Source organism: Corylus avellana, chromosome 7 (assembly GCF_965113065.1).
Source record: "Corylus avellana chromosome 7, dhCorAvel1.hap1.2, whole genome shotgun sequence".
Taxonomy (NCBI): domain Eukaryota; kingdom Viridiplantae; phylum Streptophyta; class Magnoliopsida; order Fagales; family Betulaceae; genus Corylus; species Corylus avellana.
Genome location: NC_142496.1, coordinates 27,238,894 through 27,252,311, shown reverse-complemented (window position 1 = coordinate 27,252,311; position 13,418 = coordinate 27,238,894). Strand labels below are relative to the sequence as shown.

The 13,418-nt window shown below is 37.7% G+C and overlaps 1 protein-coding gene across 3 annotated transcripts; it reads left to right on the top strand.

The window, feature by feature from the left end:
• The first annotated feature begins 4,357 nt into the window (after window positions 1-4,357).
• On the top strand, window positions 4,358-12,045 carry LOC132184373 (alpha/beta-Hydrolases superfamily protein). Of its 3 annotated transcripts, none has more exons than XM_059597987.2 (10): window positions 4,364-5,216; window positions 6,029-7,189; window positions 7,372-8,526; window positions 8,705-8,746; window positions 9,355-9,431; window positions 10,206-10,290; window positions 10,385-10,468; window positions 10,613-10,714; window positions 10,799-10,897; window positions 11,604-12,045. In XM_059597987.2, exons 1-10 carry the CDS (start codon window positions 4,482-4,484, stop codon window positions 11,712-11,714), a joined length of 3,651 nt encoding a protein of 1,216 aa, XP_059453970.2. In that variant the 5' UTR covers window positions 4,364-4,481; the 3' UTR covers window positions 11,715-12,045. The 3 variants fall into 3 exon arrangements, with proteins under 3 accessions (XP_059453971.2, XP_059453970.2, XP_059453972.2); XM_059597989.2 differs by having other exon boundaries at window positions 5,028-5,216; window positions 6,076-7,189; XM_059597988.2 differs by lacking the exons at window positions 10,206-10,290; window positions 10,385-10,468; window positions 10,613-10,714; window positions 10,799-10,897; window positions 11,604-12,045 and having other exon boundaries at window positions 4,358-5,216; window positions 7,372-8,470.
• Window positions 12,046-13,418: the final 1,373 nt, after the last annotated feature.

Genomic DNA, 13,418 nt, shown 5'->3' with positions numbered 1-13,418 from the left:
TTCTCATTTTGTGGTCCTTGGGGGCTTGGAGGGTCTGGATCATGTGTTGTGATTTTTTTGTCTGGCCGCCTTCTTAGTTGTCAGGCTGGTTTTTTTCTAGTTGATTGGCTGTTCCTGTTGGGTTTTGTTAGCTGGGGCATGCAAGTGCTGTTATCTTCTTCTTCTTCTTCTGGTTTCTTGTTATAATTAGTGGACTAGGGAAGACCGGCTCCTCGCTCTGGTTTGTATTTGAAATTCTATTTCTTTTATCTCTCTCATTATTATTATTATTCCGTTTATGGTATTATGTGTTTCTATATATAGTTCTTCTCTTGATTGTGGGAGCTCGACGCTTGGGATGTCTGCTGGAAATGCAAAGGTTGCATAGCCTCCGGAGACACCCTTTCCAATTATCGGAGAAAAGAATGAAAAATTATCCCTAGAAAGGGATAATTGATTGAGAAACTCTAAGAATTGGTGGTCTTAATTCGCCCGGTACCGCTAGAGAATATTGAGTTGACTGCCAGCAAAATTTATGGCGCATTGAAAATTGGTGTCTTGGTTTTGAATTATCACCTTATTTACAATATTCTCTTTTATATATATATATATAAAAGCCCTAAGGCATCTTTGCAACTTGCAAGGTTTTGATGTGACTTTTCTTGAAGCGCGCATTTGAAGGTACAGCTTTTTTTCCATAGGGTTTTCCTTGACAAATTTTTTAACGAGGCATTATATTTTTGGTGTGTAGTCACCCAAGGTGAATGCTATAACTACAGTCATGCATGAGTAGATGACTACTTGAGGTTATCAATAAAGAGAACAATTGAAGAATTCATATGTCGGTGAGCAACTAAGAATTGTAGGTGAGACGTACGACTGCAGAAGAATTGTAGGTATAAGAACGAGGAGTTGAAACCATGGAGGCCAAAAGGGGCTAGTTAGGCATGCATGGAGTAGGCCGCCTAACATCAAGTGAATTCCTATCTAAGGTGGCTAATGTTTCATTTAATATTATTCTCAACTTTTTTCTTTCCTCTGGCTACATACAATGTGCACGATGCCTGCACATTCAAGAACAACAAGAGAATCAAAATTTTCATTTAACATTTTAATAAGTAATTTTGATTCGAAAAAGGCGGCACCTCGTGTAGCTGATCATAACATTGAAAAGTCAATTGGGGAAGGATAACTTGCAAAGGAGATTCTATATATGTGCAAAATAAAGTAACCAGTACTTGTTAGAAATCAAGAAGTCAACAAAGGTGTACCATTCAATTTCACCTGCATATATTTGAATATATGCATGGAAAGTGCATGGATCAGGTAATTAATAATGCCAAAGAATGTGGTCAGCCAAACTCAGATCAAGATCATGAGTCTTCAAATTCATCATCAGCATCTAATCAAATCTGGCACCACTCTGATCACAACATGGAAAGTGAATATTACCAGTTTTCTTGATAGGAACGTCATTTAGCAACCTTACGTGTATAATACGTACTAATATTACCACTTTTGTTTTCAGTCTAGCATTCATGCGATGACCTTTACCAGCAAGGAAGGAAGAAGATTTATGTTCAGAGAAGGGAAAAAAAATGATCAAGTGTCTATATATGAAACATGATTTTTTCTCTCTTGGAATAACGAACAACTCTTTGACGTTTGGATAGTAATATTGGGAATGATTAGCTAGTGATCTAATTTTTTTTTTCCTTTTTTTTTTTTTTTTTCTAATTAAATGGGAAGAAGGTTAAAAGGGTTATTAATGATCTAACTTAGGCTCTGTTTGTTTCGATGTAAAATGCTCGAAAAATATTTTCATCATTTTCATCAGAAAATATTTTTCTAAAAAATAATTTCTTGAAAAACATTTTACAATGTTTGGCACGTACGAAAAATCAAAATTATATATATATATATATATATATATATATATTAAACTCTAAATTATGAAAATGTCCCGACCAAGTCTTAGAGGTGTTTTAACCAATTTTCGCAGGGATCCCACTGCGACTCACCCAGGACCTGCCTAGACCATATCAGGATCCCTTAGGGATCAGCCCAGGACCCAATAGGAACATTTTTGTAATTTAGAAAAACTGGGTTTTAGCTTTCAAACTAGCTAGAAGTGGGATATTGATGATGACCTGTTCAAAAATTAGGTTTTATCCTGAAGAATTTATGGGGGGTGGATTATTCTTCCCGATTACCATCCTGTAATATCTGAGGGTGTAATTGATTCCAATATTTTCACGAAAAGCATTGCATGGGCCGATTTACTTGATTTGAATAGTTGGATATTCAACTTCAGTATTGGGCCATGGGTGACCCGTTTGTGGAAAGATCCTCATAATCAGTTCCATCAAGACTCAAGAGGAGAAGAAGAAGAAGAAGAAGAGGAGGCAAGCTCAATGTCAACCATCAAAAGAGGAATGATAATGAAATCTGTCGCCCACATTTTTTCACTTGTCTTGGAAGAGAGTGAGACGTGTAACTTGTAAGCCCTATCGCTGGCCAATAATTCTGGACAGCCCTGACTTTTATCTTCCTGGGCCTGTGTAGGTGGCCCATATTTCGGGTGCTCACTAGCTCATGCCTAGATCGGCCCAACATTGCTATTTCAGTTGCTGCAGAAAAATTACGTTAGATTGCAAGACATCCGATCACCATTATTCTTTCTTTACAGAGACAGACAGCATTTAATGTAACACGACCCAAATTAGGGAATAGGATCTTCTCCGGTCCATAATGGACCGGAGAATATTCAATTTATGGCTAAAATTTTATCTCAAAAATTTTATGGCCACAAATGAGACACTTATCCTATTAATAAAATATATATTTTAAATTAATAAAAAAAATTAAGAAAAATAAAAAAGAAAAAAAGAAGGGGGTGGCTGGCCCCCTCCCCCTTCTTTTTTTTTTTTCTTAATTTTTTCTTATTTTTATTAAAGGGATATGTGTCCCATTTGTGACCATAGAATTTTTGAGATGAAATCTTAGTCATGAACTGAATATTCTCTAGTTTATAATTGACTAAAGAGGATCCTGTTCTCCGAATTAGAAGGAGAGTTATCAATGACACCCCTTGTCAGAACTAATGATCTTATTCATTGACAAACTACACACAACCTAATCAAAAGACAACACAGGATCATAAAACGAATGAATGACTTTTAACTAAAGGGAACAACAATCAAAAGACAAAGCAAGCAATTCATCAATTCATTCGATTCAAACAGATACTACAAGAACACACATTCTCGCTCTTTCTCTATTGGGGGAGAAATGACTTTTTATAAGTTATCAACTAACTTAGGCATAGCTTTTCAAGAGCTAGTTTAATCGGCTGAGATTACGCCTAATGAAGCGAAGGTCACTAGTTCGAATTTCTTCTCCCCCTCTTGTACGGATATGTTAAAAAAAAACAAAAAAAAAACTAACTAACTTAGTCATAGAAAATATTCCTGATGTCATCATGGCAAGCTTCTAAACCATTCGTTTAAGTGATTTCAGGTACTCCTCAACGTGAAATTGGCTGTGCATATTTCAATATCATCAACATCCATGTTTAAATTTTGATTAATTATTTACCAAGAGAAAATAACAAGGTTTTAAACAATGCACATATTATAATACAAATTATTTTAGGATCATGCTTTTCTATCATATAAATCTCATGTCTAAATATTTAATCAGTAACTTACTTGTCTTTAAATGGTAACTCAGTCGGCTGAGGACTACACCTCAATATTTAATCGGTAACTCACATGTCTCCAAGAGGTGGCTCAGACGCTCAGTCGGCTGGGGATTATGTCTCATGAAGCAAAAATTACTAGTTTGAAACCTTCTTTCTCATATCCCTTCCTTTATGCGGACAAGTAAAAAAAATAAAAATAAAATAAAATAAAATAATAACTCACCTTATACATGTAATTTAGGATGATGTGGTAGTGCCTATAAGCCTTTAGATCAATATATATATATATATATATATATATATATATATATATATATATTTTTTTAAAAAAAAAACTCCTAAATATTTACTAGATATACAATTGAGATAGAAAGTTACTCCTAAAAATAACCATCTCTTATTTTATAGGGGTAGTGGGTAGATGATAACAGCACCAAGTAATCCGTAATCAAAGAACATTTCCTATCAATTTTAAGTTTGAAAAAGTATTGCTATAGCCTATAATTCACCTATTATTTCATTTTCTCATTATATTTAATAATTGAGTAATCCAAAATAGAATTACACTTGTAGCAGGAATTTAAGCGTTTCTCTTACGAGGGCCGCATCTTCTCTGAGGAAATTCCTTATGCGTAGACATTTACTTACCGATGCTACCATCTATCAAAGTCCTTATGCTACCATCTATCAAAGTCCTTACTTTGCCGTACGAATAGCGAATTTTCCTCCCGCCATACCCAGACATAAGAAGACATTACACAGCACAGCACCAAGAAATCTTAAGAGAGAAAACGAAACTATGCTTCGGCTCTGCTTCAGAACCAGACGCTCTCTCTACTTCGCTCTTCCTCGCCGCTTTGCCTCGTCCCAAAACCCCACCGAAGCCCCAAAAAACCTCGAAATTTTCCAACAAGTACCACCATCACCACCGATTCTCCACCACCGCCACGAGAACCTTCCGTCTCCGCGCCCCACCGCTTCGCTCTCTCGCGGCTCCGTCGCCGCCCTCTCGGCTACTCTAGTCTCCATTCTTATCGCCTCCTATGCCCTCCTCTCCTCCGACGATCGCGACCGTCGATCCGATCACAGGTCCTCTAATCCGTTGTACAGTGGCATCGAGCACGCGGTCCAGAAATCCGGCAACTCGCTGAGGAAGATTTTCCACCACGCCAAGCAGACCGGCGTGGCCGCCTCGGTGCTCTGGCAGTCGCTGACGTCGGTGCTGTCGTCGGCCAACCACGAGGTGCGCTCGGGATTCGAGCTCAGGGTTGCGGCGTTGCTTGCCGACATTTCCGCCGCGAATGCAAGCCGAAGGGCGGCGATTGTTGGCGCCGGTGGAGGCGCCGTTGTGGACTGGCTACTGGAATCGGTGGCGGTCCCCCGGGACGGGTGCGGGACCCAGGTGGAGTCGGCGAGGGCGCTGGCGTACTTGATCGCCGATCCTAATGTATCCGCGGCCGTGCTCGGGAGGCCTCGCGCTGTTCCGAATCTGCTCAGGTTCATTTCCTCGTGTCACCCTCAGCGCTCGAAGAAGGTGCGTTTTGCAAAGTAGATTTAACGCATGTAATTCTTGCAAAGTAGATTTGGAGTGTTGGACAATTGGAGAATTCAAAATGCCGTTCTTCTTGGTTTGAATTTGTTGAATCCATCACCCGAGTGAAGTCTGAAGTGAACTTTAATTGCATCCTTGGAATTGTATATGTAGTTGATGTGCATAAGCATACTTCTCTTCAGGGTCTAGATGAGTAAGCATTACAATATCTTGTTAGCAATGTGACAATCTGGTAGCAGAAACCCAAAATTAAAGAGTGATGCTGATACTGATTAGCATTGCCTTATTGTCCTAATTTTGTGAGGCCACCTAGAGAATGATTCCCTGTTAGAAAAAAGAAAAAAAAGCCATGCAGTGCAGACTTGCCGGTAATTTGCAGCCACCAAAAATGTTTGTTTCAAATATCTTACATTGGCTTAGATGTAAAAGTAAGACCTGAGGTTTGTCTATTTAATTAGATGATAAAAAAGGGGGCTTTGTAGTTGATAATGTATGTTGCTTGTTGAACTTGGGAGTGAATTTCATGTGGTCCACATTGTATTTAAGAAATGTTTCACCAATGGTGGATTGCATGGAGAGCCCATCGAAGAAATGTGAGAATCCCCTTTATGATGGACTATATTCGTAATATTGCACATTGATGTTAACTGCTGCTTGAATGTGACATTACTTAATCGCCGTTCCAATCATTGATTCATTTTGTTTGATTGTGCACTAGTGATTATTACTATGATAGTATCTTAATGCTTTTAGTTCTTCTTTTCCGATTGATATGTTGATTTTTTTGGGAGCAGCAATCAAGACGTAGTTCATTCGATGTTTCTGATTCTTTGAAAGGTAGGAGCATGCTTGTGGCTGCCATTATGGATATTGTCACCTCCAGTTGTGATGGTTTAGACAAGGTACCCTTGAAGCCCTCCCTACCAGGGAATGCTGAAACTGGAGATATTGCCGCGGCCATTCAAGTCGTTGAGGAAGGCGGAATGCATTTGGATGAGCCAAATAAAAACGAAGATGATGAAGATGGTGGGAAAGGAATGAAAGGAATTGGAATTAAAATTCTTGGAGGTACTACTGTATTGGGGTTTTCAAGGACAAGTGGGCTTATGAAGTTGGGGAATTGTGATGCCACTCATGTAGAATCAACTAGGCTCACTCCCAAAGCTCTTGTCTTACAAAATAAGCATGATAGTTCGCTAGTGCAAGCCAATTTGTCTTCGGCTGTCGTTCCTGGTCTCTGGGATGATTTACATTGTGAACATGTTGCTGTACCTTTTGCTGCATGGGCATTAGCAAATTGGGCAATGGCATCAGAGGTGAATAGGTCTCATATTCAAGAACTGGATCAAGATGGCTATGCTGTTATGACTGCTTTAGTGGCACCAGAGAGATCTGTGAAATGGCATGGCAGTTTGGTGGCTCGGTTGCTGTTAGAGGATCGTAATCTGCCCTTAAATGATTCTGTTTCTGATTGGAGTTATAGTCTTCTTTCTACTGTTTCTCAGGCAAGTAAAAACGAGGACATTCCTTTAGTCCAGGTTGCTCTATCTGCTTTTTTGGTTTCTGTAGAGAGAAGCCGTGAGGCCAAAAAGATAGTGATGGAGAAGGGTCTTCATCTAATGAGGGACACTGCCAAACGAATGACAAAGCATAAGCATGTGCAAGAAGCATTGGCAAAGACACTAGAATTGCTTTGTACTGGGGATGTGCATTTATCTCTTGAAGAGAGTCAAAAGTGGTCTGGTATATTGCTTCCTTGGGTTTTCGGAAAAAATTCTTCTGACACTGTAAAATCATCTGCCATAAAGATCCTCTCTTGCATTCTTGAAGATTATGGACCATCTACCGTATCAATTTCTCAAGGTTGGTTAGCTATCATGATTACTGAAATTCTGGGTTCCACGAAGACATCATCAGTAAAAGGAAGCACTCAGCCAAAAAGTGACAAAGTGAAGGTTTGGAGATTTCCTTTGTCTCATTGCTATTTAAAATCAAACTGATGGTGCATGTAGAAAATTTGTTGGGTTATACTGCCTTGGTTCTAATTTGTTGTGGCCTTTATTACAATTTATTATTACGGATTAATTTTCTCAGTGCTTTCTCTGTTACTATTTATGAAGTTTACCAACTTTTGCAGACCCAAATTGATCAGTCGAATATTCTTTCTGCTGGACTAATCGCTAATCAATTAGCTGGTGCCGTTGTTAATCTAGCAGGAAACCAGCTAGGAATAGCTCCTGGTTCTGTAGATGCATTCCCTCTGGCAGATCTTTTTTCTCTGGAACCTTTTACAGGACCACTTAAAAATCTCAAAAAAGATAGTATTGTTAAGTTCGATGCAGCTGATTCTGCATTGGCAACCCTTAAAGGGATCAAAGCACTGACTGAAATTTGTGTGGAAGATTCTATATCTCAGGATAAGATAACTGGTTTTGGGGTTCTATGTTTGCTGAGACGTTTTTTGTTATGTGATGATTATGAGAAACTTGCTGCAAGTGAAGCATATGATGCATCTAGAACGTTCGAGGCACAGGAGCGGGTTGCAAGTGGTACTGGGGAATTAGCTACTTCTGATACAAATGATTCATCTAGTGTTCGGGTTCCACCAACAGCTCACATTCGCAGGCATGCTGCTCGCCTATTAAGTATCCTTTCGCTTCTTCCGAAAGTCCAGAAGGTTATTGTGGCAGATGAAACTTGGTGTAAATGGCTTGAGGATTGTGCAAATGGAAAGATTTCTGGTTGCAGTGATCCTAAGATAAAAAGTTATGCTAGAGCAACACTTTTAAATATATTTTGCAAACACCAAATTGATAGAGACTCTGTGAATGGACCTCCTTCTGATACTGGAATTGCAAACAGAAATAACATTTGTCCCCGATATGATGACTTGGTATTTTTAATCAATCCTGAACTGCCTCACTGGAAGTGTCCTGAAAAAGTAGAGGACAACACTTTTCGAATGGATAAATCTTTGTTGGCTGAGGCTAATACTGTTTCCCGTGAGGGCACACCTGTAAACACATCCGCAAATGATGGTAACTTTTCTAGTTCTGTTGATGTGTCATTCATTGGCTCACAGCCAGAATCGCCTCTGGTAGATATTGTTTTTGTCCATGGCCTCCGTGGTGGGCCTTATAAGTCTTGGCGCATAGCTGAGGACAAATCCTCAACTAAGTCTGGCCTGGTAGAGAAGATTGATCAGGAAGCAGGGAAGCTAGGAACATTTTGGCCAGGTGAATGGCTTTCATCTGACTTCCCTCAAGCTCGCATGTTTACTCTCAAGTATAAGGTTTGTTTTGAGTCTGACAATAATTTAAGAAATTGTTTTACTGGAAAATTTTTTGTTACTAGTCACCTCTTCAAAATTTGTGTCCTTACCTTAATCCCTTAGTGATTATGGTAGGTTTATGAAGGTGATCTCCAGGTTTTTCTCTTCAGCATCTAACTGCAATTGCATATTTATGCAGACGAATCTTACACAATGGTCTGGAGCTAGCCTGCCTCTTCAGGTTTGTACATTTTGGTTGACAGTCGAGAAGCATCTTTATCTCATTTGAATCGTTAATGCCTATTATGTTTTGGTACTAGGAATTCATATCATCAATAAATTGAGAATTTTATTTTTAAGCAAGAGTTTTGGGGCTTGGGAACTTCACATTGAGAATTTTTAGCTCATCATACTATTTTGCATTTCGAAGGCTGATTTGACATAAGATTGGCAGTTTTCTTACCTTGTTATTAACTGAAATTCATGGATTTTGTTTATTTTTGATAAGTTTTTTGACTCCAAGGGGAGGGGGAAGAGAAAATTTGAACTAGTGATCTTCTCTTCAAGAGGTGTGGTATCCAGCCAATTGAGCTAATCCTTAGGGTCATTATGGAGTTTAATGCTTGCATAATGAAATTATTTATATCTTTAAAGAATGTCATCCTAGTCAATATAGACCAATCCTAGGTGATACTACTATTCAGTGAAAATGATATTTGGATTTCCCTTCATATGAACAACAATGGATTCTGCAGTTTCCACAGTTTCTTTGCTCATTTTTAGTTGCCTTATATATCATTTACTTTCCACTAATGATTTTTTTAACCTGCTTCTACTGGAAATGTGCAGGAAGTGAGCTCCATGCTATTGGAGAAGCTTGTTGCTGCAGGCATTGGGAATCGACCCGTGGTGTTTGTGACTCACAGGTTTTTATAATAGTATTAGAAAAGAGATTGTGTGTTCATGCCAATAGGTGTGCATGCATGTTTTTTCTTGGTCTTATTGTATGGTTTTGGTAATGTCTTTATTTTAATCAGTCATTGGTGTTTGATATGATCATTTGGATACGTCGAACTTTTTCTTTTCCTGTGATCTGTTGCATCTTCAACTTATTAAGAAGCCTTTAAGTGATCTGAGGATGTTTGTAACGTGTGTCTGGCATAAAGCTGTTGGTACCCCCCTTCCTTCTTCCTTCCCCCTTTCCAGCAAAAGAAAATACGCATTTTACAGGTTACTCACACAGGCATAAAAGAGAGGGTTCTTAGAAACTCTCTCTCTCTCTCTCTCTCTCTCTGTAGTAACATTGCATATTTTTGAGAAGTTTTTCGAAAAATGATATTGCTTTCAGATAGGCATCATCATTCAACCTTCATCCTCAAGTTTGTTAATAATTTATGTCCTGAACAAGAACTTTTATGTTTGTGGGTCGGGTTGAGTTAATAGATGTAAATCATCGTAACTGTCAGTCATTTTGGACTGCTTTATTGTTTTTGTTTTGAAAAAAATAAGTTTGTCAGTTAATTGGTATAGGTTTAAAAAAATGAACTGATCCTGTAATTGGTAAAAGTTATATGACTTCTAGAGTGAATATGATTTCAAATTTTGCTTCTGTTGGTTCACAGCGTGAGTCTATATATTTGGTGTGTGTGTTCGTGTGCATTTTATCTATTTTTAATAGATTGACTTTTTCTTGTCTGCAGCCTGGGAGGCTTGGTTGTCAAGCAGATGCTTTATAAAGCAAAGGCAGAAAATATTGACAACCTTGTGAACAACACCATTGGAGTTGTATGGATCAATCAATAATTTTCACATTGCAGATCCTTCTATCACCCTTCAATGATTATTTCTTTATGATGCTTGTGTTTTCCCATGGTTTCAGGTGTTCTATAGCTGCCCACATTTTGGCAGCAAACTAGCAGATATGCCTTGGCGAATGGGCCTCGTTTTTCGCCCTGCCCCAACTGTTAGTATATGGTCTTTATAAACAAAGCTGTTTTTTTTTTTTTTTTTTCTTTAACGCTTGATTGTTGGTTTCTACATTTATATCTTTGTTTTTTTTTAATGAAACATTTGATGTTAATAGCATTTAGTTCATGTTGTTTCTTAGATAGGGGAGCTAAGAAGTGGGTCTCCAAGACTAGTGGAGCTTAATGACTTTCTTCGACACCTTCATAAGAAAGGGGTGCTTGATGTTCTCAGTTTCTGTGAGGTAGTCCAAAGTTTAATTAAATAGCATATCTTTTCCTGTGTCTCTTTGTGTGAGTTTAAGAGGTTGTTAGCTACTGTTTTGCAGACCAAGGTAACTCCAATTGTTGAAGGTTATGGAGGATGGGCTTTCCGAATGGAAGTAGTACCAATTGAATCAGCGTATCCTGGGTTTGGTGAACTTGTTGTAAGTATGACTTTGATAAACATATCTCACTTAAAACAAAGAAGAAAATGGAGGGTCTTTATGTTTTCAAAAGTCCGCGGACATGAGTTTTAAGTTTCTTTGCACATGTTTTGTGTTGGCTATTTAACATCCCCATGCGCTCCATGTCTCTCGTGGGAGTGTTTGTTGGATACAAGTCCTCCATTAGTGTTCGTGGCATGCTGTACATGCTCATCGGTGCTTTACCAGTCATTTTTGCTCTGGCCTGCATCCTGTCCAGCATATATCCTTTGAAGAAAAAGAAAAAAGCATTAGAAATTGCAGATTCCCCAAAGCTTTAGAATCCAATCTTTATAGATATTTCTCCTCAAAGATGACCATATCGTGGTTATGGTGTTTTGTCAAGTATTGATCAATATTGTTGGAGAAACTGTTATATTTAACAGTAGATGGTGACCTGTGTGTGTGTTAATTCCAAGTTTCTAGCATATATGGAATGAAATCACATTTGCGTGATTAAAAGATTGATAGAATGCACCCACTGATGGGACAACTGAAGTCTTCTGAGGTGACCAATTAGAGGATCGATTTTATAGGATCAGATAACACTAGAGTTTTGGATCATCTTTAGCATTATCTAGATGATGATCATCTTTAGTTTTAGGTACTTGGCTTGAAACCCTTGTTGTTTTTAACAATGACAAACTTCAAATGTGTTTATCTTCAGGTCTTGGAGTCAACGGATCATATAAATTCATGCAAACCGATCAGCCGCACCGATCCTTCATATAAAGAAACATTAGAATTTTTGCAGAAGATGAAATCCCGATATAAATGAAGAGATGATTTTGCTCTTTTGTACATCAAATTTGTGTGAGTAATCAATAGGAGGAACTTCTGGAGCTGGCCTTGATTGTGGCCGATAAACACAAATATAGAAGCTGCAGAAGACAAATTTTGACAGTTGCGAGTGCAATTCATCCGGCAAGTCTGGCAGCGCCTGTGAATCCGACTGAGGTAATGCCAGTGGACTCGACGTGATCCAATTCGTTCTGCACAGCAGATTTTTTAATTTTTTTTAACATCATCCATATTAGTTCCTCCCTCTTTCTCCAGTTGTATGTACTTCAAAAGAAATAAAAAGGAAAGCTAAGATAAATCAACTCTTACTTCTTTCATTGCTTTGGTGTGGTGAGTTTATAAGTGATTATAAACTAAAGGGGGGAAAAGGAAGGCTAGACCTCTCTCGTGCAAATGCGGAGGTCTGTTCTTAAATTAATGACAGTCATATTAAGGATACTACACCGTTTACTACAAATGTTTTTACAAATTAATATGTAAAGATTGAAGTGTTGGTCCAAATTAACGATATTTGCAAAAATATCCATGCTTCAATCTTTGAAAAAACAAAAAAAAAAATTAAATATATTTTCTAGAAAAAAAAAAAGAAGTATTTTGGGAATTTTGTTAGGAGGGAGATATTAAAAAAAATTTAAAAGTTTGATATACTAAATTGAGAAGTTTCAAACTTTAAAAGAGACATTGCAAAAGGGGTGATAATTCGGTAAGTGAAATTTCTCGAAAAATTTGTAATTAAATCTAGATCGTTGATAAAACTATTACATATATGCTATAGTTTTATTTTATTTATTTATTTATTTATTTATTTTATTTATTTTTTATTTTTTTAAATTTTTTATTTTTATATATAATCCAAATCCGATTTGATGTTGAAATGGAAGGATCCAATTATTGCATTTTGGAGGTGAAAATTGTCCAAATTTTTTTGGAGTAAAATTTTTGGACATTTTTACCCACTTGAATGCATTAATTGGATCCTTTCCATTTCAAATGGATCCTTCTCCCCCGAATAGGAGGGAACAGGATCCTCTCCAGTCCATTTTGGACTGCAGAATATCCAGTTCATAACTAAGATTTTATCTTAGAAATCTTATGGCAACAAATGAGACATATATTTCACTAATAAAAATAATAATAAAATATTATTTTAAATTAAAAAAAATTAAGAAATTAAGGAAATAAAAAAAAAAAAAAAAAAAAAGGGTGGCCAGCCACCCCCATTTTGGGTAGGGGGTGGCTCAAGTTGGCCACCCTCATCTTGCAAAAAGGGAGTAGCCGAACCACCCCCATCTTGCAAAAAGGGAGTGGCCGAACCACCCCCATAGGCCATGGGGGTGGCCGGCCACCCCCCACCCCCTATGGTGGCTAGCCACCTTTTTTTTTTTTTTTTTTTCTTAATTTTTTTATTAGTGGGATATGTGTCCCATTTGTGCCCATATAATTTTTGAAATGAAATCTTAGCCATAAACTGAATATTCTTCAATTCATAATGGATTGGAGAGAATCCTGTTTCGGAGAGGAGGGAGTGGAGTAATCAAAGTGGCCACGAATACAAAATATTGGGATATTGATAGCCATCAGAATCATTATTATCAAATAAACACATGATTGCCAAAAGATTGTAGGTTTATTTATTATTTTATCTTTTCCCAATCGAAACTAGAGTTTTTGCAAATAGTCT